This window comes from Callorhinus ursinus, unplaced genomic scaffold (assembly GCF_003265705.2).
Source record: "Callorhinus ursinus isolate GAN/ISIS: 27379988/994484 unplaced genomic scaffold, GSC_fseal_2.0 scaffold12, whole genome shotgun sequence".
Classification (NCBI taxonomy): Eukaryota; Metazoa; Chordata; class Mammalia; order Carnivora; family Otariidae; genus Callorhinus; species Callorhinus ursinus.
This window is the reverse complement of record NW_027397074.1, coordinates 61,816,533-61,838,561: the sequence shown is the minus strand read 5'-3', so window position 1 is coordinate 61,838,561 and position 22,029 is coordinate 61,816,533. Positions and strand designations below refer to the sequence as shown.

Below are 22,029 nucleotides of genomic sequence, written 5' to 3'. Positions count from 1 at the left end.
AAAATTATCTAGATAATTTTTCATAAAAATTTAAAAATTATCTAGATAATTTTTCATAAAAATTTAAAAATTATCTAGATAATTTTTCATAAAAATTTAAAAATTATCTAGATTTTTTAAATGGAAAATGAATATATACATATGACAAAATTTTATTAATATGAAAGTTCATCAAAATAAGTAAGTCTCTCTGGACCCTGGAGCTGCCCTTAATTCTATACTTCAGGGGAACAACTGGTGATATTTCTAGAGAATCTTGCCAGAAATTTTCTAGGCATATAAAAGTAAGTGTGTGTGTGTGTGTGTGTGTGTGTGTATACATACATACATATATATATGTATATATACATATATGTAATCATACATCTATACACACATATTTTTACTCAGTTGGGACAATACGCCTCCCACTCCTTTGTACTCAGGTGTTTTCATTTAATCCAGATTGGAACTCCTTCCGTATCTACATATATAGATCCATCTCATTCATTACAAATATATAATATACCAATGAATAAAGCACCGTTTATTTAGCCAGCTAACTACCATTAATTTTTTAAAGCCTCTTTTGCTTGTACTGCCTGCCTTGAACATTCATCATGATGAATTTATCTGCAAGACAATTTCCAGAAGCAGAACTATTCCTAGATCAAAGGGTGTGCGTATGTGTTTTGTTTGATAGGTTTTACCAAACTTCCCTCCAAAGTTGTACCAAGATGCCCTTCCACTCACAGGGTTTGAGAGTAGCACTGAGACTGTCTGAAGCTCTCAAAATAGCATTCAGATATCATCTGGGCCTCGACTCCACCCTTTCTCTCTTCCTCTGAATTTATTCTCCCTGTTTGCCGATTCCAGGTTAAAATAATACTTTGTACAAAGATCATATTTATAAATGATGAGAAAAATAGACAAATTTCACTCTTTGTTGACAGCATACTGTTTAGATCACTCAAAGGACTGAGTCAATACAAGAGAATGAAGGTGGAAGGTAGGAAATTTTTAACTTCAAAAGCTGTGCTGCGCAACCAGGATTTCAGGTCAGTCTTGATAAAACAATGGGAAGTGACAAGCACCTTGGAAATGACTTTGAATTGATGTAACAATTCAGAAATAAGCAATTTAAATATACTTTGGTTTCCAGAAAAGGATTATTGCTGAAATTTGAATCCTAAAGTCTCACTGGTTTCCTGAAACATTCAGTGCCTTTTCTGGTCTCATTGTTCCCGATGCTCGTCTCTGCTCCCTCCCTTTCTCCTTCGCTTCCTTTCTCCTTCCCTCCCTCCCTCCTTTTTTCCTTCCTTTGATAACTGCTGCATATAATTGCTTTGCCTATATCATAGCTACTAGTGTCACCTATGTCATTCTCCAAGCATTTAGCAGCTGTATTAGAAAACATTTTTTTTATAAATGAGAAATTTATTTACATTAACCAAAAATACTGTCCAGCAAAGGAAAATGACATGCATTTCCCACATTGGAAAGCCTACATACGGTGGTGACCACTGCCACAGAAGTCGTTCTAAGCTTAGGAAAAAAGAAGCAGTTGTTTTAGAGACAGAATAGCCATTTTGCTAAGCCATGTACTATGTTAGAAAAAACCTCCCATCTCAATTTCAATCACGATTTTTCTTTCATTTTACAACAATACTGTATGACTTAATTGGTTTAATTGGTCTTGTGGAGCACCACACCAAATGTCTGTTGGATAATGCTAGCTTTTATGACCTGTGATTACATCTTTGCTTTCGGTAGGTAATTGAGGAAATTTCTTTTACAAAGGTATTTTAGAAAATCACTTTCCTTTTGACCCACTCAGTATGACAATCTTGGCAACTGTGGCTGTGCAAATGGGAGGTTAAAAGAAAACCATCCACTAGTAAAAGGAAATGTATTCCTCATAGACCCCTCCCCCAGTTTTGTAGGAAATACAACTTCTTGGCCATGCCAAGTACCAGCAAATATTATGGAATGAGAGGAAGGTTTCAGTAAATACTTTAGCCTATTTGGAAAATAGGAGGCTTCCAAATTTTTAATTAAACCGAAAGGCTTATATTGTCTGTGTAAAAAAAATAGCTTTGAAGTTATTTTCTGAATTCTTTATCTGCCTTGAGAAACATCAGTGGTGTTGGGAAAAATAAATTGTCCCATAAGCACATTTTCCCCATACATCTCAATTCTTCATAAGTTCAGTTTTCTTCTTAATTCTCTAAACTCAGAAAGATTTCTCAAAATTGGGTTTCAAGGAACTAGTAAGTGTTATGGGTAAAATCCAAACAACCTAATGAAATGAACAACTGGTTCTGTGGTCAAGAAAATTTGGGAAATGCTGAGAGGTTAAACAGGTTTCTCTGCTGTTAGATTCCTTACAACATACATTGTGGATGTTCATTGTGAAGACAAAAGGGGGGGATATAGTATATAATTTTTCTCAAGCTAATTTGACACAGAATCCTTTTATTGTGGAGTAGTCAGAGGCTAGTATGTAGCAGTTTTTCAGCAAGTAGATTGTTTTTTAATTGCACCAAACGACATTACATAACTTTACAATGTATTCTCTGGACCAGAGGCAGGGGACCCAGTCAGAGAAATATGTACAGTATAAGCCAAAAACTGTTGAGATAGCAGTGTTCTTAAATGCGATCTATCTTCTAAATGAGGTATGAGGTAGATAGTGAGAAGTTATTGGACCATGTTGCTGCCAAATCACAAACTGTTTTCAATACTTTTGAAAAATAAAGGTATCCTAGGTAGCTTTCAAAGGGAGGTAGCGAAGGCCTTTCTCCTTTATAATGTGAGGAGAAAGGCCTTCGCTACTCCTCAAACATCAGCCCACATACTGCATGTACCATTTATTCTGGAAATTTTACTTCGACTTGTTTCTTTCATTTAAGGTTCAGTAAAATGCCTCATGTGGAGGTAGCATATTAACTTTATCAGCTTTTACAAATTTAAGACATTTATTGGAATCTTTCCATTTGTTAAGGTAAATAGCTCTCCTGGAAATGAGGCAGTTTAGTGCCAAATACTAATAAAAAGAGAGAGAGGGAGGAAATCAGTGGAAGATAGTACAAGATTTCCACCTGGTTCTGGAGCTCGGTGAATTCTGGTGATGGCATGGCTGGGTAGAACCCGTGTTGGCATTTGGGTCAGTGGAAGGGACACTGTATGGGTCAGTGAGAGAGAGGGCAACGAGAGTTCTCTAAGTGGGAAGAGGTAAGAACTGAAAGATGTAGGAGGGCACCAGAGATAAAAAATCATTCTTCCTAACATTGTTTTCAACTGGTCCTCAGAATGTCCACCCTATGCTAGAAATGGAGGACGCTGTCAAGGTGAACAAGACCTCGTTGTTCATTCTTTCCTTATTACACAAATATTAGATCCTATTTTATGCCAGGCACAGCACTCAGAAGAATGGATGAGAATATAGCGTAATACATGATAACAGAGTATGCATAATATTGTGGGAGAAGAGAAAATAGAGCAATTAATGGTGTCCACATCATTTAGGAAAATTTTCATTAAATGGGTGATATGTGAGCTGAGTGTTGCACTCTGAGTAGGAGTTTGCCAGGTGGCTACATTAGGCGGTATGGAATGGAATGGAGACTTAAGGGCAGAAGTAGGTAATTCAATAAGGCTGAAACACAGAGTGGATCAAGAAGTATATAATGTCCAGATTCTTACATGTGTTGATAATGGGGGTTCTTAAACTACAGACAATAAAATCTAGCTATCCACAGAGATATGGTGTAGAGACCGAGTGATACTTTTTAATACTGGATAATCTAAGAGAGATCATACGCAGGCTCTAACAGGGTATTACTTATTTTAATTATTCTAGAATGCTATAAAAATTATTTTATTTGGACATTAATGAATGTCCTAGACAAATGTTTCTCAAAGTATGGTTCCCAGACCAGCAGGATCACTATCACTTAGCAACTTGTTAGAAATGCACATTTTTAGACTGTAATCCCAATTACTGAATCAAATGCTTTGGGGGTGGGTCTAACAATCTGTATTTTAACAAGCTCGTCAGATGATTCCAATGAATCTAAAGTTTGAGAACCACCAGAGTAAAGTGTGATAAATGAGTATTGGTAAATTCTTTCTGTATCAATGTCAACATCTTTATGTGACAAGTAAAAAAATTTACGTTCATTGTACCTTGGCTGTACATTGGCTCATTGATTCGAAACTTCTCACTGTATTTAGAATTATCCATAGGAAAATTCCTAAAGATACATAGCTCTAATGATGCCAGAATTTTCTTGTCTTAGACTTTAATCAATAGGTGTATAAGCATAAGCATGTCATCTGGAAAATGGAATTAATAACACTTCTGTGAGTTGATTGTGAAAATATAAATAACGAATATAAAGCACTTGGGATATACTAGAAAATCTAGAGAGGGTTGTTTTTGCTCTTAGCACTATTAAAAATTATAATTACTATTACTATTTTTTTTTAAAGATTTTAGCTTTGTCCTTACTGTGGCAGTTTTTTTTTTTTTTAAAGATTTTATTTATTTATTTGACAAAGAGAGACAGTGAGAGTAGGAACACAAGCAGGGGGAGTGGGAGAGGGAGAAGCAGGCTTCCCGCTGAGCAGGGAGCCCGATGTGGGACTCGATCCCAGGACCCTGGGATCATGACCTGAGCCGAAGGCAGACGCTTAACGACTGAGCCACCCAGGCGCCCCAATTACTATTACTATTATACATAATTACTTACAAGTTAGCCTTGTAAATATGCAGATGATAGACTGGTGTGATTTGTAACTTAAAGCAGGGTAGGTTCCCTGCCTCAAAATATCAACCCTACCAAATGTCACTGTATCAACTCAGCTTTATTTTGGCAAAACACTTTCTACTCAATAAATACTTTTTGAATAACTGAGTGAATAAATAAATCTATTAAAACAAAATTACCAATGGGGGTTGAAGGAGATATGTCACAGTTCTATATTCACCCAAAGGTCAGTGTTTAGTTAAGAAATGATCAAAGATGGCTAGAAATGGGTAAATGATGCATTCTTTTTAAGAGTGGGGACAGGTAGTGAAAGCAGGAAGAGTACTTGCTGGGGGAAGAGCCTAGAAGAAGGGAAGTATCCCTAAATGCTCAGGGGAATGTTCTCAAATGCATATTGTATATATTTCACACCTTCGCTTGAGCTTGGAGTTGAAAATGGGACCAAACACCAAAAAATATTCTAAAAAACATTTGTAATATTCCTTATTATTTAGCTTGACTGATGTTTTTACTGAATGGACTGTTTCCTTGATTGAATTAGCTGGCCATTTTTTTCATAAATTTGATATTTGTTAAATCACCCAGTTCCAGATAAACCTAAACTCTCTTAAGGAGTATTTATTCTGTTTCTTTGTTTTTTTTTTTTAAATCTCTTGGGAAAGAAAATAGGAAACGTAGTTCCATATGCACCGTTCTTTCATAGATAACTCTGATCAGTTTATTGATCACAGAGTATTTACTGGACATATCTCATTAGGTTATTATATTTGGTTTTATTAATTTCTTTAGTAATTATGATATACAAATATGATTTAAAAATATATTATTCAGTATTTAGAAAATCTTATTCATATATTTTTGCATTCTGAATTTATTTGTGCAAAAAGATTTCTAAATTATTGTAAGATTTTCTTTACTGATGTGCTTGTTGCAGATGACAAAGTCTGAAGAAAATGCAGATATTTTGGAGTTCAATTTATTTGAAAATCAGATTTGTACTTCCTGCAGTTTCCATATAGGTAGCTTTTTTCTTTCTTTCTTTCTTTTTTTTTTTTTTTACATTGGGGAAATGAATTATAGGTGGCTCTTATATCAAAGAAAATGTTTCTAGAATGGAGATGAATGGGTCCTGGGAAACTAAGTTTTTTGTGGGATTTTTGTTATTTTAAACAATGTACATGTGTGCCCAGGAGAAAGACTGCAATGTGTGGACAGAGCCACAGTTGTGTGCATGAAAGTCCCTGGTGGAAGGTCCAACTGTGGCTAAAATTTCTCCACTTCTGCTTGCCAAAGATATGCCTAACATGAGACTCCAACTGCTCAGAGGGTGCCTTTTGCTAACTTCTGTTTGTTGAATTAGCAGTTCCATATATTCATATTAATTGGATTATTCTATTCTCTAACATAATTAGTTAAAGGCTGGGTACCTGTCCAAAAAAGGGGGATTTTGGGAAGCAAGAAAGGGCAAGGCTGAAAAAGTGATTCTTTGCAAACGGAAGAGGATCTGCAATGGTGGACATGAACATGTTCTCTGGACAATATACTTAAAATTCTGTTCTGGAATTACCTACAAAGCCAGTTATGAACTGGACCCAAATCTCTCATGATATTTTATAGTTATACTACATTACCAGGATTGTGTATCCACAGTCATGGTTTGGAATAGTTTTTGGAAATTAAAAAAAAAATCTATCCATAAAGGACAATGATATTGTATCTGTGAAGAATACTGGAAATCTAGCACCACCGTCCTGAGAAACAATAAAAGAGATTTCCAAAATTATTTCTAGGTAGCAAGGACCATGACAGTAAAATGACTTATTTTGACAAAAATCGGGGAAGGGAATTTGCTAACATTTAGTTTTTCTGAGAAGCAATCTCCCATAATGTTTAAGCGTATGAACCTGGGAGCCTGGTGGGCTTGGATTGAATGAATGGTTTTGTAATTTATTGAGTATGTGCCCTCAGAATTTCTCAATTTCTGGATACCTTAGGATCCTCATCTAAAAAATAGGAATAATAATAACAACTTACTCCTAGACTCATGAAGACAATATGAATTATTTTTTAAAAACATCAAACCAGTACCTGGCACATAGTAACCCAGCAATAAATGTTAGATATGGTTAGTATTATGATATGCTCACATAGATTTATATACATTTGCGTATGTTCTTAATCTTTTTGTGAGGTAGGTATGTTTTCCCCCTTTTACAGTTGAGTATGCATCCTGCTTACTTGTAGGGGGATTAATAGCTGGCAAGAAGTTCAGAGAAACTGTAAACTGCTGGGCCAGGAATAAAACTCAGCTACTAATGATCAGATTTCTCCTACTTCCTGGGTCAACTATTTAAAATATCTGAGACATATCTTTGTTCCTTTTAATAGTCCTGGTCTACTGGAACCAGCTTGACCCCTGATGGATAGAGACTAAATGAATCAGATCTAGAAATCTGATTCTGATAAAATTTGCCAAGAATCTATCTTTGATTTTACTGCCATCATTAGTGCTGTTTACTAGATAATTCTTTCTCTCTGCCTCTGATTGCATAGTAGGATTATATTTCTCTGCCCACTTTGAAGTTACACATGGCTATGTGACTTACTTTGGCTAGTGCAGTAGAAATGGAAGTGAGCTGGCCCACTTCCAGGAGGAGGTTTTAGGAGTCATTGTGATTCATCATGTCCTGTTACCCCTGCTTGAATGATTGCAGAAGTATTTTGTCAAGATGGGAGTTTCTATCGCTGGACCAGTAATGGACCTGCAGCATGACTGAGAAATATTCCTTGTTGTTTTAAGCCACTGAGATATTAAGGTTCTTTTTTTTTTTACTGTGGTATAACCTAGCTTGTGCTGACTGATGCAACTATGGACGGAATCTGGAACACTGAATAGCCAGTAATGGATTGTAAAGCTCACTATAAAAAGTGGGAGATGCTAAATCATGGCAGCCCAGAGCTGAATACACACCTTCTGTGCTCTCCGTTTGTCTGCTCGTTGATTTTGGTGGTAGATCCGACTGAAGTTAGATACAATCACCGGAACAGGAAGAGCAATGACCAAGACCCCACTCAGCGAACAGATGGAACCAAAAATCTTCCCTGCTATGGTTTTTGGTACCATGTCCCCATACCTGGGTTAGAGAAAAAAAGTAAGGTTTTAAGTCACAGAAAGTTATTTCTGCCTGCCACAAATAGCTTTTTACCTTAATTCAAATGATTCTTTTGGACCAATCTATCTCTATTTCATGATGACAATATACATGGGTTAAGACTTTAATAAACCAGAAATTATGAATATCTGAATATAAAAAAATTATCTTTCAATCTTGCAGGAATTGATTATAACATTTAGATATCTCTTTGATTGGAAAATATTTTAAGCCAGATGATGTAATGATAGCTCTTCAATTTGTCCTTTATATAATATGGCAAAGTTCTTTATATTTATTTATAGTCAGTATTTCCATGCTGAATTTTATAATCTAGATAACATCCTTTTCCACTTAATTTTTTCAGCATTAGATTGGTTACGAAATTCAAGTAGAAAAAGTTGTATAGCACATTCCTTTTGTCAAATATAATCACTTAAAAAACAAATTTTCCAAGGTCTCGTTGACCTTCACTTGTTAACTCCAGTGGTCATTTCTCCATGATGATCTTATTCAATCTCTCATTTGTATTTAATTAGTTTTCTCTCTCCTTGCAACACTTTCTTTTGGCTTCAGTATTAGAAAATTCCCTTTGTGGTCCTCCTACCTCATTGGCTACTTCTCCATCTTCTTTTCTGGCTTTCCCCCCCTTATTTGATTTCTAAATCCTGGGGTAACGTGGGTCTCAGACTCTTACTGTCTCCATATAAACCCTTTCCTATGTGATTTCATCCTGTCTCATAGTTGGCAGTTACCTATATGCTGCCGATGCCCTAATTTATATTGACAGCCCTGATGCCTATCTTGAAAATCAGACTCATATCTTCAGTGGTCTGGTCTACTTTTCCTACCCCTGGATTTTTTAAGAACCTATTAAGAGCCAATTAAGACAAATTAGCCAAAAAGGACCTCTTATTTCTGCCACCCTCAAACCTGTTCCTCCCACAGTCTATCACCTCCAGTTACATGGAACTGCAAACCACCCAGTTGCTCACACCAAACTTGAAAGAGTCCCTGCATCTCATTTCTGAGCTGGTCTTGTTATCACTGACCCAACCAAATTATGTCCCATTTGGGTCTCTTTCCTTAACCTCCATTTTACCACAACAATCCAAGCTATCCCCATCCCTTGCCAGAGCCATGGGTAGATGTATCTTCTTACCTGGACTCTCTCTTCCATATTTCCCACTTTACAATTCATGCCAACATAGTAGCCAGAGTTACGGTTTTAGAATGGAGATTGGACTGTTGCTACTTTGCTTAAACCTTCTAATAGATTTGGAACTAAAATAAATCCAAACTCCTCATGTTCATCTCCGAGAGCCCATATTGTTTAATTACTGCCTGTATTTCACACCAAGTCCACTGTCCTCCAGCCACACTGGCCATCTGGCTTTCTGTTCACATGTGCGGACACCAGACCATCATTATTCAGGTTGAGGCTTACATGTGTCCATTCCGTACGTTATTTTCTGGCTACCTTATCCACAGTGGTCTTATTCTCTCCCCTAGTCATTCTCGATAACATTTCCCCATTGAAGGGCCTTCACAGTACTGTTAACACATGATATTTTATAATTTATTAACATATTTATTTTTTGACTACCCACTTGCCCTGCTATCATTAGAATATAATGTCCACAAAACAGGATCTGCTCTATTGAGTGTCTCACCAGCACAAAGCAGGCTCTTAATAAATATTAGTTGAAGAATCCATTTTTCTCTACCTTACTGATACAGAGTTCTTCTAAGGATTCATCCCTGGGAAGGGAGCAAGAAGACCTTTTGATCATAGGACTGCAGAAGTTACCGAGCTATGCCTGTAGAGCCCTAACTACTCCATGTTCACTTTGAGGCTCTGGGGTGCTCAACACTCTGAGACGAGCTCAGGTATTGGAATCCAGACTCAAGGAGGTTTAGGAGGACTTGAGGTTGCATTGTATCCTGAAGGGTGGCCTAGGTAATGATCACTCTAACATTGTTTTATGGGAACACATTTGTGTGTCAATATAGAAAGGAAAGTTGCAGAGGGATTGGTCCAGGAAAGGGAGGTGACAGTGACAGCAGGCTCTACTGACTAGCACATTTGGCGACCCCATTACAGGTTCTGGTCCTTGTTTTGAAGGCTCAGTTACTCATTCTTGTCAGTGTTTTGCGGTGATCAGCAGTTGAGCTAATTCACTGTAACTAAAATTCCCACAAAGTTTTGGCATTAGAACGACAGAATTAATTTATAGTAAAACAAACAAACAAAAAAATAGAAAAAAACCCAGGAATTGGAATGCTGTGTCCATATGAAACAGGGTTTCTTTCTTTCTTTCTTTCTTTCTTTCTTTCTTTCTTTCTTTCTTTCTTTCTTTCTTTCTTTCTTTCTTTCTTTTTTTTAAGATTTTATTCATTTGAGAGAGAGCACGCCAGAGAGCACATGAGCAAGGGGAGGGGCAGAGGGAGAAGCAGGCGATGTGGGGCTCTATCCCAGGGCTCCAGGATCACGACCCGAGCCCAGGACTCTGGGATTATGACCCGAGTGGAAGGCAGCTGCTTATCCAACTGAGCCACTTGGGTGCCCCAACAGGGTCTCTTTCTGTAGTCCATCCGGGAAGGTAAATCATAATCTGAGGTTTGTTAGTAAGGAAACAGTCACACATAAAAGAATTTATAAGGTGAGCAAAAAAGTCGTGAGGACTTTCTTACTATAGGGATCTGTCAATGGAATTGGAAGATCAACTTTTTATACAATGCTGTGTGCACGTGAGCCAACTTCTATGTTTGCCACAGTTCACACTGAGTGCCCAGTCATATTTTATTGACCTCTTTTTTTCTCTTTGCACCGATTATACAGTAGGTCCTGGAAAAGGACTAAAACACACACACATACACACATACAAGCTGCTTTTCAAAAAAGGGATTTGATTTCAAGGTCTACCAAGCAGGGTCTAGAAAGTGTTTCTCAAAAGGGAAAATAAATAAAATTCAGCTATATTTGTTGTGGCCAGAATAAACAAGCATTGAACCCATGTGATTCAAATAAACTCTGTAAGATATAAATACATAAAATAAAATAAAATAAATAAGATAGTGAAATGAATCCAAAATAAAGTTTTTCCTGTCTTCCTCTAAGAGATTTTTTAAAATTACTATTTATAAGCTACTTTTTGTATCCTAGGCTCACTGTATCATAGAGTAGGCAAGGCCAGCACTCTTGTAATTATTAGAGAAAATTAAGGGCTAAACTGTGTGGTATGGACCCAAAACTCAGTAAGATTTTAAGAAGACAGAAGGCTGGTAAGTTCAGGCAGCAGGTGGTGGTGGTGGTAGGGATGGAAGATAATCATACGTTCAGAAAGTCTTTACCTAAAAGAAGAAGGGAGAAAATAAACTGAGGGATTCAGTCAAAGGGATTCTGAGCCAATTGATAAAGCAGGTTTTCCTGGGAAAGCAATTTTTGACAAGGTGCCCAGGATTCAACTAGAGAAATAATCATTGCAAATCCTTTTTGAATGTAAACAGATTCTAATATAAATAAATAAAGCAGAAAGTGAACTTGTTACTCAGAGAGGAAAAAAATGAGTAAAGTGAAATTTCTTGTTCATTTTGTAACAAGGGGATAGAAAGTAAAGATGTGAGCCAGCTTGCCGAAAGGCAGAAAATTCAGCCTAGAAGGACCCGTAAGGGAAGAGAGATAACAGATAGGAGTGCTTTAATGTCATAAAGCTGTGCTAATCTGCATCAAATTCAGTATTTATTATTTACCTCCACCATATTTGTTTTACAATTCAAATTTCCTTCACAATCAGGAAAGCAAAGGTAAGCGCTTGAGGGGAACTGGCCACACCTTCCGTGATCATGGTGCAAAGGGACCGTGGGTGGGACAACAAAGTGCTCATTGGTGGGGACATCTCCTCCCATCGTTTTACTCTTGAGTAAAAGGACAGATGCTTTTCATGATACAGAAAATGAGGATGGGCCCCAGGGCTCCGCTGTTGTGAGGCTGGGGCAGAGGGAGATGTGAGGAGGGCATGGGGAGCAGGGCAGGCAGGGGGCTGCGGTGGGCGTGCCTGGGTGCGGGCAGGGGGCCGCGGTGGGGGTGCCCGTGGGTGCGGGCAGGGGGCCGCGGTGGGGGTGCCCGTGGGTGCGGGCAGGGGGCCGCGGTGGGGGTGCTCGAGGGTGCGGCCAGCGAGCTGCTAGGAGGCTGCCCCTGACTGCTCTGTGGGACCCCCTCAGGCTGATCCCGGAGGAGCACACGCTGCCTCCCTCCACATTCTCCCCTCCCCGCCCCCGTACTGTATCTACTGCTCTTTCTGCTCTGCCTCCTGCTCTTAAGATTGGACTGTTGTTTCTCTTTGCAAAATTAAGCGTATTTCACTAGTTCAACTACGTCGGAGAATCACGACAAATACCCAGCGTGGTTTGTATCTGGTCTTACCGTTGTCCATTTGTCTCTCTTCTCACTTAGGAATCACCTTGAGAATGGAAACAGGTAATTTTTATCTGCAAACTTAAAATTGGGCCCAGAATCTACTGGGGATAGGAAATAGCTCTCTGGCAAAATCAGCTGCTTCCCTTTGTTTAACAAAGGCTCTTTTAACTAGTATTCAAACTCCTAGTAAGAAGCAAAATAGCGTTATACAGCTCAGGAATCCTATCTCACAATGATGGAGGAAAGGCGTAGAAGAGAAAGCTTCATAATGAGACGTGACACTCAGCTCAGCTAAATGATCCTGTAGTTTATGTGTTGCCTACAATACTTCCATCTTTTAATGATGATTTCTATCCGAGGCATTTTGTTTACTGGTTGGCATTTTATTCTTTTCATTCCATGTAAAAACACACCTCATTTTTCCTGACCCCCATCTTTAAATGAGTGCTAAGCCCCGTGATATTATATATTCTAGTCTTTCTGTTTTTCTACAGAATTTAATCTGAAGTCCCCAGTCTTCAAACACCCCTTTCCCAAAAAGATTGACATCAAAAAATTATGTAGACGTGGTTTTGTTTTTCACAGAGACATTTTTTTTTCTATATTTAAAGAAAATTTGTTAAAAGGTTATAAGGGGCTTTTAAGGTCTACTAAGATAAATACTGAATTCCTAAAAGAAGAAAACAGGAGAAAGGATGGCATAGTATAAAAGAATCACTCTCCAAAAGTTTTACATACTAGAAATACGCAGACTTGAACTTTGTATATTGAAAGGAAGTTTCCCCACCTTTTTACTTTGCTCTGCTTCTCACTTTTCCCACTTTGCTCTTCCATTCACCATGTAGAGCCAGTCCAGTTTCTTTCTGCTTTTTTGTTTTCATCCTGGACATCTGTCAAACCTTAGGTTTGTTGCCTCTTTCCCTCCTCATATCAGTTAAAAAGGTACAACATGGAGGTATCATTCACATAAAAATATTAATTCTAAATTTGCACATACTGCCTAAAATACTTAATTAAAATATCTTTTGCCACATGTTAAAGACCCTATTAAACAGAAGACCGATTCCCCAGAAAAAATTCCACTATTGGTTCTTGAAGATTTTGATCTCAGATGTCAACCAAAAGTTTCTGCAAAGTACTTAAATTGTGGCATGCACTCAATGACAGAAAAGTGGCTAAATCTGGTTAATTCAGACAAACAAATAGAATGCCTATATCTTCCTTCCATCCATCCATCCATCCATCCATCCATCCATCTTCCCAGTTTATCAAGTAATATGAAAATAGAAAGTGTGTGTAACTTTTTTAAAGATTTTATTTATTTATTTGAGAGAGAGAGAGAGAGAGAGAGCACAAGCTGGGAGCAGAGGGCAGAGGGAGAAGCAGGCTCCCCACTGAGCAGAGAGCCTGACATGGGGCTCGATCCCAGGACCCTGAGATCATGACCTGAACCAAAGGCAGAGGTCAACCAACTGAGCCACCCAGGCGCTCCAGTGTGTGTAATTTTTTAAACATAATACATTGTAAACCAAATTTTATTATATCCACTCAATTTTCTTCCTTTTGGCATTTGTCCAGCAATCATATGCCTCAAGTACAGTTGTCTTTAGATCTCAAATGGAGAAATATTTCCTGGAATTTTCTTAAGCAATACTGTTAGCTTCCTCGTCCTATTCATATAGTTTCTATTTTTTTCTTCTCTTTTTATTCGAAGAGTATAAATGTAGGCTCATTTTATAAAGGAGAGATGTTATATAAGCAAACCTCCCCAGCTAAGGAATGACTTTTCATCTGTGAAACTACTTCCCATGGATACTAAGAAAACAAAAGCCATGTATTTTATCAACACTCCGGAAGGTAGAAAAGATCTACATATAACAGGAAGGAAATGCTGATTTAAATGTAAACCTCAATGCTTACTGTAATTCAATCTTGTGCTCTCCCTTTCTCTTGTTCACAATGAAAACGTCTTGAATTGCTAGGTGGAAGGAATCGAGTGAATGGATCCTGTGCACCTGCACAGAACTCCAGGAGCATCCTGTGCATCGTCTAGGGCAGGTGCTGGCTCAGTAAAAGCTACCACGTTTGGTGAAAACAAAAACAAAACCCCGCAACTTCGTATGGGACATGAATCTGTATTTGGAAATGGAAGTATTTGAAAAACAGGTAATCGGCTATGATACGTCTGAATGTGTCTCCCCCAAATTCATACCTTGAAATCCTAACGCTTAATAGGATGATATTCAGAGGTGGAGGCTTTGGGAGGTGATTAGGTCACAAGAGCAGAGCCCTCACAAATGGGATCGTTGGGCTTATAAAAAGAGACCCTACACAGCTCCTTAGCCCCTTCCACCATGTGAGTTCAGAGCAAGAAGGGCAGTCTATGAACCCGGAAACGAGCCCTCACTGAACCTGTTGGTCACATGATATCTTGAACTTCTCAGCCTCCAGAACTGTGAGAAATACATTTTTGTTTTTTATAAACTACCAAGTCTGTGGTATTTTGTTATAGCAGCCTGAGTGGACCAAGACAGTATCCTTAAAAAAATTAAATGAAGTGATATGTATAATAATAACCTGGTAAAATCTATCAACTGATGTGTGTGTGTGTGTGTGTGTGTGTATTTTAATTACTGATTTTGTGCTTGAATTTTCTCCTAGACATAACTACTGGTCAGAGAGGTCTGCGAAATCATTTCTTCTGATCTGAAAGCTGGATCACTTCTCAAATAATAATTCTACTCCTTAGGGTCTCAGTAGCTAGTTATTCATGGATTTTCTGCTATCAGTTTGGCATTCTAGAAGGATCCTAGTTTGATGGCTAATTTTTGTAGTAGCTGCAATGTATACAAATAGCAAATGACTTTTTTTTAAGTGTTGCTATGTAACACTTGCTTGTGGTAGGCAACTTGTTTGCCAGAGGGACCCTAGTATTACTTCAACAATAGGAAGATTTTTTTTTTTTTTACATTTTAAAATCAACGTTTGCCTAAAAAGCTTTGGTTTTGTCTTCACCTCTCTTGCCTGTAGGATCAATCCTATACTGTCCTAGCTGCGTTGAAAGCTTGAGAATTTTTTTGGATTATTTCACATGCGTAGTTATTTAAAGTTATTCTGTGTTCTCTCCTGTTTCTTTAAGTCTAAGCCAAATTTTTAGCCGCCATTCTTTTAAAAGTGTAGGTTTCCCTTTTGCTTTTCCTACTGTTCTCAACATTAATAATTTCCACATTTACTAAAAGAAAGGGGCAGCTAGAGGATGCTGCACCTTCATTAGAGGACCTTAACCAGGAATGGACGGATTCTTAAGGAACTTGATAAAAGTCAAGCGGGTCAGAGAGCTCCACGAGAGTGTGTCTTCATAGACATTTTCCTCAAAGTTTTCAGAGCTTTTACTAAACTATCATAAGTTTTTGGTTCAACTAATGTTAAACACTTTGGTTCGAATATGTAAGGGCATGTCAATCAATGTCATACATTGTTAGTATAAATGCTTGAGCACATATTGCACAAAGGAAGTGCCATAAAAATATCAGCATTATTTTACAACTGCAGAAATGGCAAATACCCACTAGGGGGCATAAAAACCTAAACGAAAGTTTGGAAACCAACCAGGATCTTTTTTTGGTTTTCGTAAGCTGAAAGTATTTCCAGTAAGTTGCCTGTACCAATTCCTTATCTTTGCCTACACGCATCTAATATTTAGGATATATTTTGGGCATCTTATTTCTCTGGAAATAGTTGAACAGGACAAAACCTCACCAATTTCATAGATTATCTATTTTCCTGGTGTTTCAAAAAAGATGTAAAATAATTCTGACAGCATTTTCTATTTCTTTCAGAAAGATAGGTATATTTCCGTAATGTGAGATATCACTAAAGTGTAATTTTAAACAAGAAGCCCTTTAACCAAGACCCTTAGTGTGAAAGTTAGGGAAAATGAAAGGACTGGGGTTGCATATAGAGAAGAAGGGGAAAACTGAGGAACGGCCAAAATGCTTTTACCACATCTACTCACATTTATGCTCTAACCTCTCAACATTGGATTTCAGGCGGGCTTACTAACTGTGTGCCTCTAGCTTGTGCCTTTTTCTAAAACAAATTCTTTTCTGATCCTGTTTTCTCTCGTTTTTTTTTTTGCCTATTATATGATCAAATGAGGCTTTAAAGGTTATAAATGCAACACATGATTATGACCGAATATCCTAATAAAGTGTTTTTTACCTAAATGAATATCGTCAATAGAACTCTTTATAGTCTCCTTTAAAGAATGCTTTATTTTCAAAGTATGCTAATCAGAGCCTACATGTGTAACGTTTACTTTAGTCTTCATTTTTAACAAGGTTATAAAAATACATGTACAATCAGTTATTGTGAGGCACAACATTCTAAAAACGCTGGGAGCTGACTTTCCCAGCTGTAGGACCACCGGAACTGTCTTCTCCTGCTTTGGGGTTTTAGTCTTTGTTGCCTGGAGCTATCCTTTCACTCTCACATAGCTTAGAGTCAGATCTTGTCATTCTCTGACATAAAAGCCTTCCTTGTTGCTCTATCACCTGCAGGAAAAAGCCCCAGCTCCTTAGCAGGACAGACACAGCTCTTCATGCCGTGGCCACCCCATCCTCCTCGCTCACCCACACAGCTCCATGCTCCACTTGGAACAAATCGCTTCCAATTACTGGCTTGTATTATGTCTTTCCATTCCTCCATGCCTTTGTATATATTGTTCTTTCTAGAATATCCCCCTTTGCATAAATCCTTTGGGTGATCTCCTCATTTACACTGATAAAGCTCAAGTATCAGTTCTTCTTTGAAGAACTTCTTGACCACTTTATCTCTGTCCAATCAGAGTGATGTTTCCCCTCCCCACTGCCTCCAATGCTGCTTGCAACTAACGAAGTACAATTAGTTTTTTAAAGGTCTGTTCTCTCTCTAAACTAAGAGGTTCAGGAGGTCAAGGATCCTGTCATCATTATAAGCCCAAGTCTAGCAGAGACCTTGCCCAGAGCTGAGCAAACAGTTGAAACCCAGTAAATGTTTACTGCTTAAATAAATCCTCCAGGGAGAGGTCTAATGGTAACCAATAAATAGGGAAGCGAGTGAAGGGGAAGACACATCCACTGCTCTTTCTTTTTTCACCAGACTTCCTTTCTTTCTCCAAGCCCGGCACCATCTCCTTTTCTCAATATGTCTAAATTCCTCTTTGAATACTTAGATGATATACTCAGAATAGCCTAGTTCTACACTGTCAATTAATCTCACTTTTTAAACCCAGAGAAAGCATTTTTAACCTACATGATTTTTAAATGAACAGAGAAGCCGAGAGAACTGACAATTTTCTAATTCCTACTTGTTTTCCATTATCACATGCTTAACCAACACATACCCTGCTAGAATTTCCAAAATACAAATCCTCCCAAATTTGACAGATTTTGTAATCCTCAAATACCCAGCAACACGAATGAATAGGACCGCTGGTTCCCTGAGTCTCACGTATCATGCTGGGAAATAGCAGGCTCTTTCCATATCTCTCTAATCTTCTCGAAGATGCTGCTAATCTTAGATAGTGAGCACTAGCAATTTCTGAGAATTCCATTGTTTGGTATCCATTTTTCTTAACTTGGTCCTTTCCGGTTATGCCCTCGGAGTATATTGGAGGAGGTCTGCCTGTCTTCCCTCAGATGAACGTTAATCCATCAAGCATATCAAGGTCCCGGCGAATGCCTGGTCATTTTGGCTTTGGGCTGATGGCACCAGCTTCCAGAGCATGCCTCTCTCGGTTTGGCATCCCAGGGGGTTTCATCTTCAACACTATGAGAGCTGCTCTCACCCTGGGGGCTTTCCTCAATTACCTGCAGCGTGGCTTCCTCTCTTCCTGTCCTTTGAGCCAGAACTGTTGGAGGAAGCTCCCTGCCCTGCCTGAGGCCATGTCACTGCTGTTGCCTGCAGGCGGTCACCCAAGGAGCCCAAGCCCAGGGCCATTTCAACAGTTCTGTTCCTAAGTTTGTTTTCTTATAACCAGCCTCCTATCTCACTTGCTGATACCATCAACATTATTTACTGCCTACAATCCATTCAAAGACTACTAAGTGCCTTTGCCATGGGAGGAAGGAGGAGACACTCCCCAGAGTCATGTCTGCAGCACGTCTTAGGGAAGAAATCAGTTAGGTAGCATCAAAGCATGAAGTGGAGATGTTTATCCTGAAAGTTTTCATCTCTTTCCACCTGAGTTTACACTGTCTCAAACCTATTAGCCATTATCGGCCTCATGACACCTTTAAGATATCCTTAAGTATTTACCTATTTCATTTTGGACTGTACATTTGAAATTACTTATAGATTATCTAGGAAGGACCTAACACATCTCTTGTTTCTAACTCTGCCCAGGAAGGCCTGCTAATTTTGCTGCCCATCGTCTACTTGAGCTTTACAGAAAAGAAAGCACAAAATTCTAACTGTGCTGGAGGTAAGACTTCCCCCCTTCCCCCTCTATTAGGGCAGGGAATTAGGCTCTGAGACCCAAATGCAGGCTGTGTCCCTCCTGTAGATCTGGGGGCCGGGAAGTCCAAGGTCAAGGCACTACAGAGTTAGTGTCTGATGAGAACCCACTTCCTAGTTCATAGAGAACTGTCTTTTCACTGTGTTCTCACATGGTGGCGGGGGAAGGGAGCTCTCTGGGCCTTAATCCCACTCTTGAGGGCTCCACCTCATGACCTGATCACCCCCAAAGGCCCCATCTCCTAATCCCACCACACTGAGTGTTAGGATTTAACATATGAATTTGGGGGGACACAAATATTCAGTCAACAGCACGATCTAATGGCAATCCCAGGACTGTCCAGGCGCCCTTCACTCAACTGACCACCCTGGGCAGAACCTGGGCTCCTGTTATCTTGTGGTGGAGTTGAGGGTCCGGTCTCTAGCTCACCATCAAAGGTAGTTTCTCATGAGTCATACAGCCAGATGGTAGACCTGCCTTGGTCCTTCTTCATTTATGCATGGCTCTGCCTAGTCACTGATGAGGGACTTCTTTCCTGCTAAAAATTCCAAAATTCTTTAGGGATAAATAATTTAATATGATTATGCTTCATGTAAGGAGTCACAGCTGTTTAAATACAAAAGGAAAGCAGAGCAGAGAAGCTGTGATTTAACCTCCCAAAGAGAGTCAGGTATTTCTACTAAAATTCAAGTCTTCAATTTAACCTAGAAAGTTTCTATATCCTTAAACAAACTTTGTTTTTGATGAGAATCCAATGGCCTGTATTTACATTAGAGAGGCTTTTGGAGAACAATTCTATGCTGTTCAATGAGAGACAAAGTTATCTCCTAAAATTAAATGAAGATATTATATGCATTTTATGTTTAGATTCTTTTGCCTCTTCTTAGGCAGTTAAAGCATTGATTGAATGGTCATTCTTTCTATTAACTATGTAAATTAGGGTGTATCCTAAATAAGCATAAATGAAGAGGGCCTTAAATAAATTCATATCTCTACCTCTATAGTTCTAACCAGTCAGATTCCTATATGAAAAATGCTCCTGTAGTTGCATTCTGATTGTATATAGTTAAAAAATAGTAATAATAAAATAAACTAAATAAAAATGAAACAAAAAAGTATACCTGCTTAAACATAAATGAACTAAAAAGAACCTTCTATAAAGAAGTTACTTTCGGGGTGCCTGACTGGCTCAGGTGGTAGAGCATGCAACTCTTGATCTTGGGTTGTAAGTTCGAGCCCTACTTTGGGTGTGAGCTTACTTAAAAATAAAAATCTTAAAAAAAATCATTTTCCTGATGTTTCATTTTAAGGAAAAAGAGGAAACAAAGCAGGTGAAAATAAGTTGAAATAGAAATTAAACTTTAAAAATCCCAGAATATATGCCACATTTCAAGCACATAAAATCATAATTTCTTACATCTCTTTGTATGTTCCTAACCACGCTTACTTTTTCTGGAAATGAGATTAGGTTATAGGCACAATGCCTTACTTTTAAGGTAATTAAGGTAATAGTATTGTCTGTATTCAGAGCCTAAGCAGGAAAACAGAAGCCACCCCAATTATTTATAGCAGCAAGGACTTAATGAAGAGAATGAAGGGGGCTGGGTGTGGCACTGCGGTCGCTGAGAACGGGGCTCGAGATGAGGCAGGAGATGGCAGTCCAAGCCACAACCCCCGTGAGGCTGGACAGGCAAAGGACAACACAGCTTTCTGAGCCTAAAGGCCGAGTCCCTGGTGGCAGCTGGATCTTTAGCAGGCCTTTAGGGGCGGAACTAGAACCACTAAAGAGGGTCAGCTGCTGCCTTAGAAGATGCAAAGAGGGACAAATACCCTGGTGTCTCCCCGCGAACCCTACCTTCCCATCTCCTGCCGATGTTCCCATTGTCCATACTGGCAGAAAGTCAGATGACAGGCCAGTCTGGCAAATGGAGCCCCCTGGAGTCTGGACAGCTAGTAAGAGGCATAACCAAACTGGGACCCAGGGCTTTCCCCCACCCCCCAAACCCAGGCTCTGCCTACCGCACCGTAGCTCCCTGCTAAGGTCGTTCTGGTCTAAGATGTTATGACCCAGATGCAGAGCTGTTATTTTGTGGACAGACTCCAGCCCTTCCCCTAAAAGCAGAAAAATCACATTTGATCTGAATTAGAATCCCGGTAGTGAGACCAAGAGGACCTCTCTGGGTAGCTGCGCTGGGTGTCCCGTCATCCTGTATCTTGAGACACCACAGGCCTAGGAAGCTGCATAGGGACTGAGGGAAAGTTGCATCGTCTAGAGCAGGCTCAAGGCTTTTCAGTTTCTGTCAAAGAGGTGCATTTCAATCGCTTGTACATTTAAAATAAGCTAAACAACCAAAGTATCTGTTTTGACAGAGTGAGGAGAAAAACGCCAAACATGAAGCGACAGTATAGAGATGTCCAGCTAGATTTGATGACTGTAAAATGTTCTACTTGTATGAAATGGGCACAGTGTGTAATAAAAGCTGGCCCCCGGGGCTTCTGAGCCTCGTGGTGACTAAGTGCTGGCAAGAGGCTCTTAATTAGAATAAACCATTTCAGAGTTGTATCCTTCAACAGATCATTGAGAATACCATTAGTAATAAATTAAAGCATATTCTAAGGGCAGGTGAATATATGTAAAACCAAGTTGCCTTTTAAAATGAACATAGCTCCACAGTTAGTGCCGTTGCTCATGACCCTCTCGTTGCAGGAGTTAGTTTTTCTTTTTGTTGTTGTTTTTTATTACAGTAATGAAAGTCTATAGCTAAACATGCCAGAGCCTGGCTGTTAGTTATAAATTTAAATAAAGAAAAAAATATTCTTATGTTTAAAGGAGACTATAAGATGATGGATGAGGGTTTGGCAATAAAATATAAACATATAATGTGTGCTTTAAATTAAACACGAGAAAGAACATAGTGGTTCCATTATAGATGTCATTAACATGGATAGCTAGAATACTCTTTTACAATGTGTTTGACAACTTTATGTTTCTACCACTAATGAGAGCTGATGATAATGGTTTATTTGCAGTTGCAGGGTAAAGCCTTCAAAATTCAGCACCTTAACCTCCCAGAACAGTCACTATGGGATCAATGGTGGTTGATTTTCATTATGAGAAAACAAGGCTTAAACTTGAAACGGCAGAAGAAACATCCTTGACATAGTCCTCAAAACATGTGCTTGTTTTACAAATACAGATAAAATTGTCTG

The 22,029-nt window shown here is 38.8% G+C and overlaps 1 protein-coding gene and 1 long non-coding RNA gene across 2 annotated transcripts in view; one reads left to right on the top strand and one right to left on the bottom strand.

Annotated features, from left to right (window-relative positions):
* The window catches only part of KCND2 (potassium voltage-gated channel subfamily D member 2), a 489,380-nt gene that overhangs the window by 10,569 nt on the left and 456,782 nt on the right, over positions 1-22,029 (bottom strand). The window contains exon 2 of the mRNA XM_073899120.1: positions 7,723-7,885. Within this exon, the coding sequence (XP_073755221.1) occupies positions 7,723-7,885 (163 nt within the window). The remainder of the gene's footprint in view (positions 1-7,722; positions 7,886-22,029) is intronic.
* Positions 7,769-21,994, top strand: LOC141373897 (uncharacterized). Its single transcript, XR_012380297.1, has 4 exons — positions 7,769-7,903; positions 14,306-14,489; positions 18,708-18,786; positions 21,856-21,994. It is a non-coding gene; the product is annotated as an uncharacterized lncRNA (long non-coding RNA).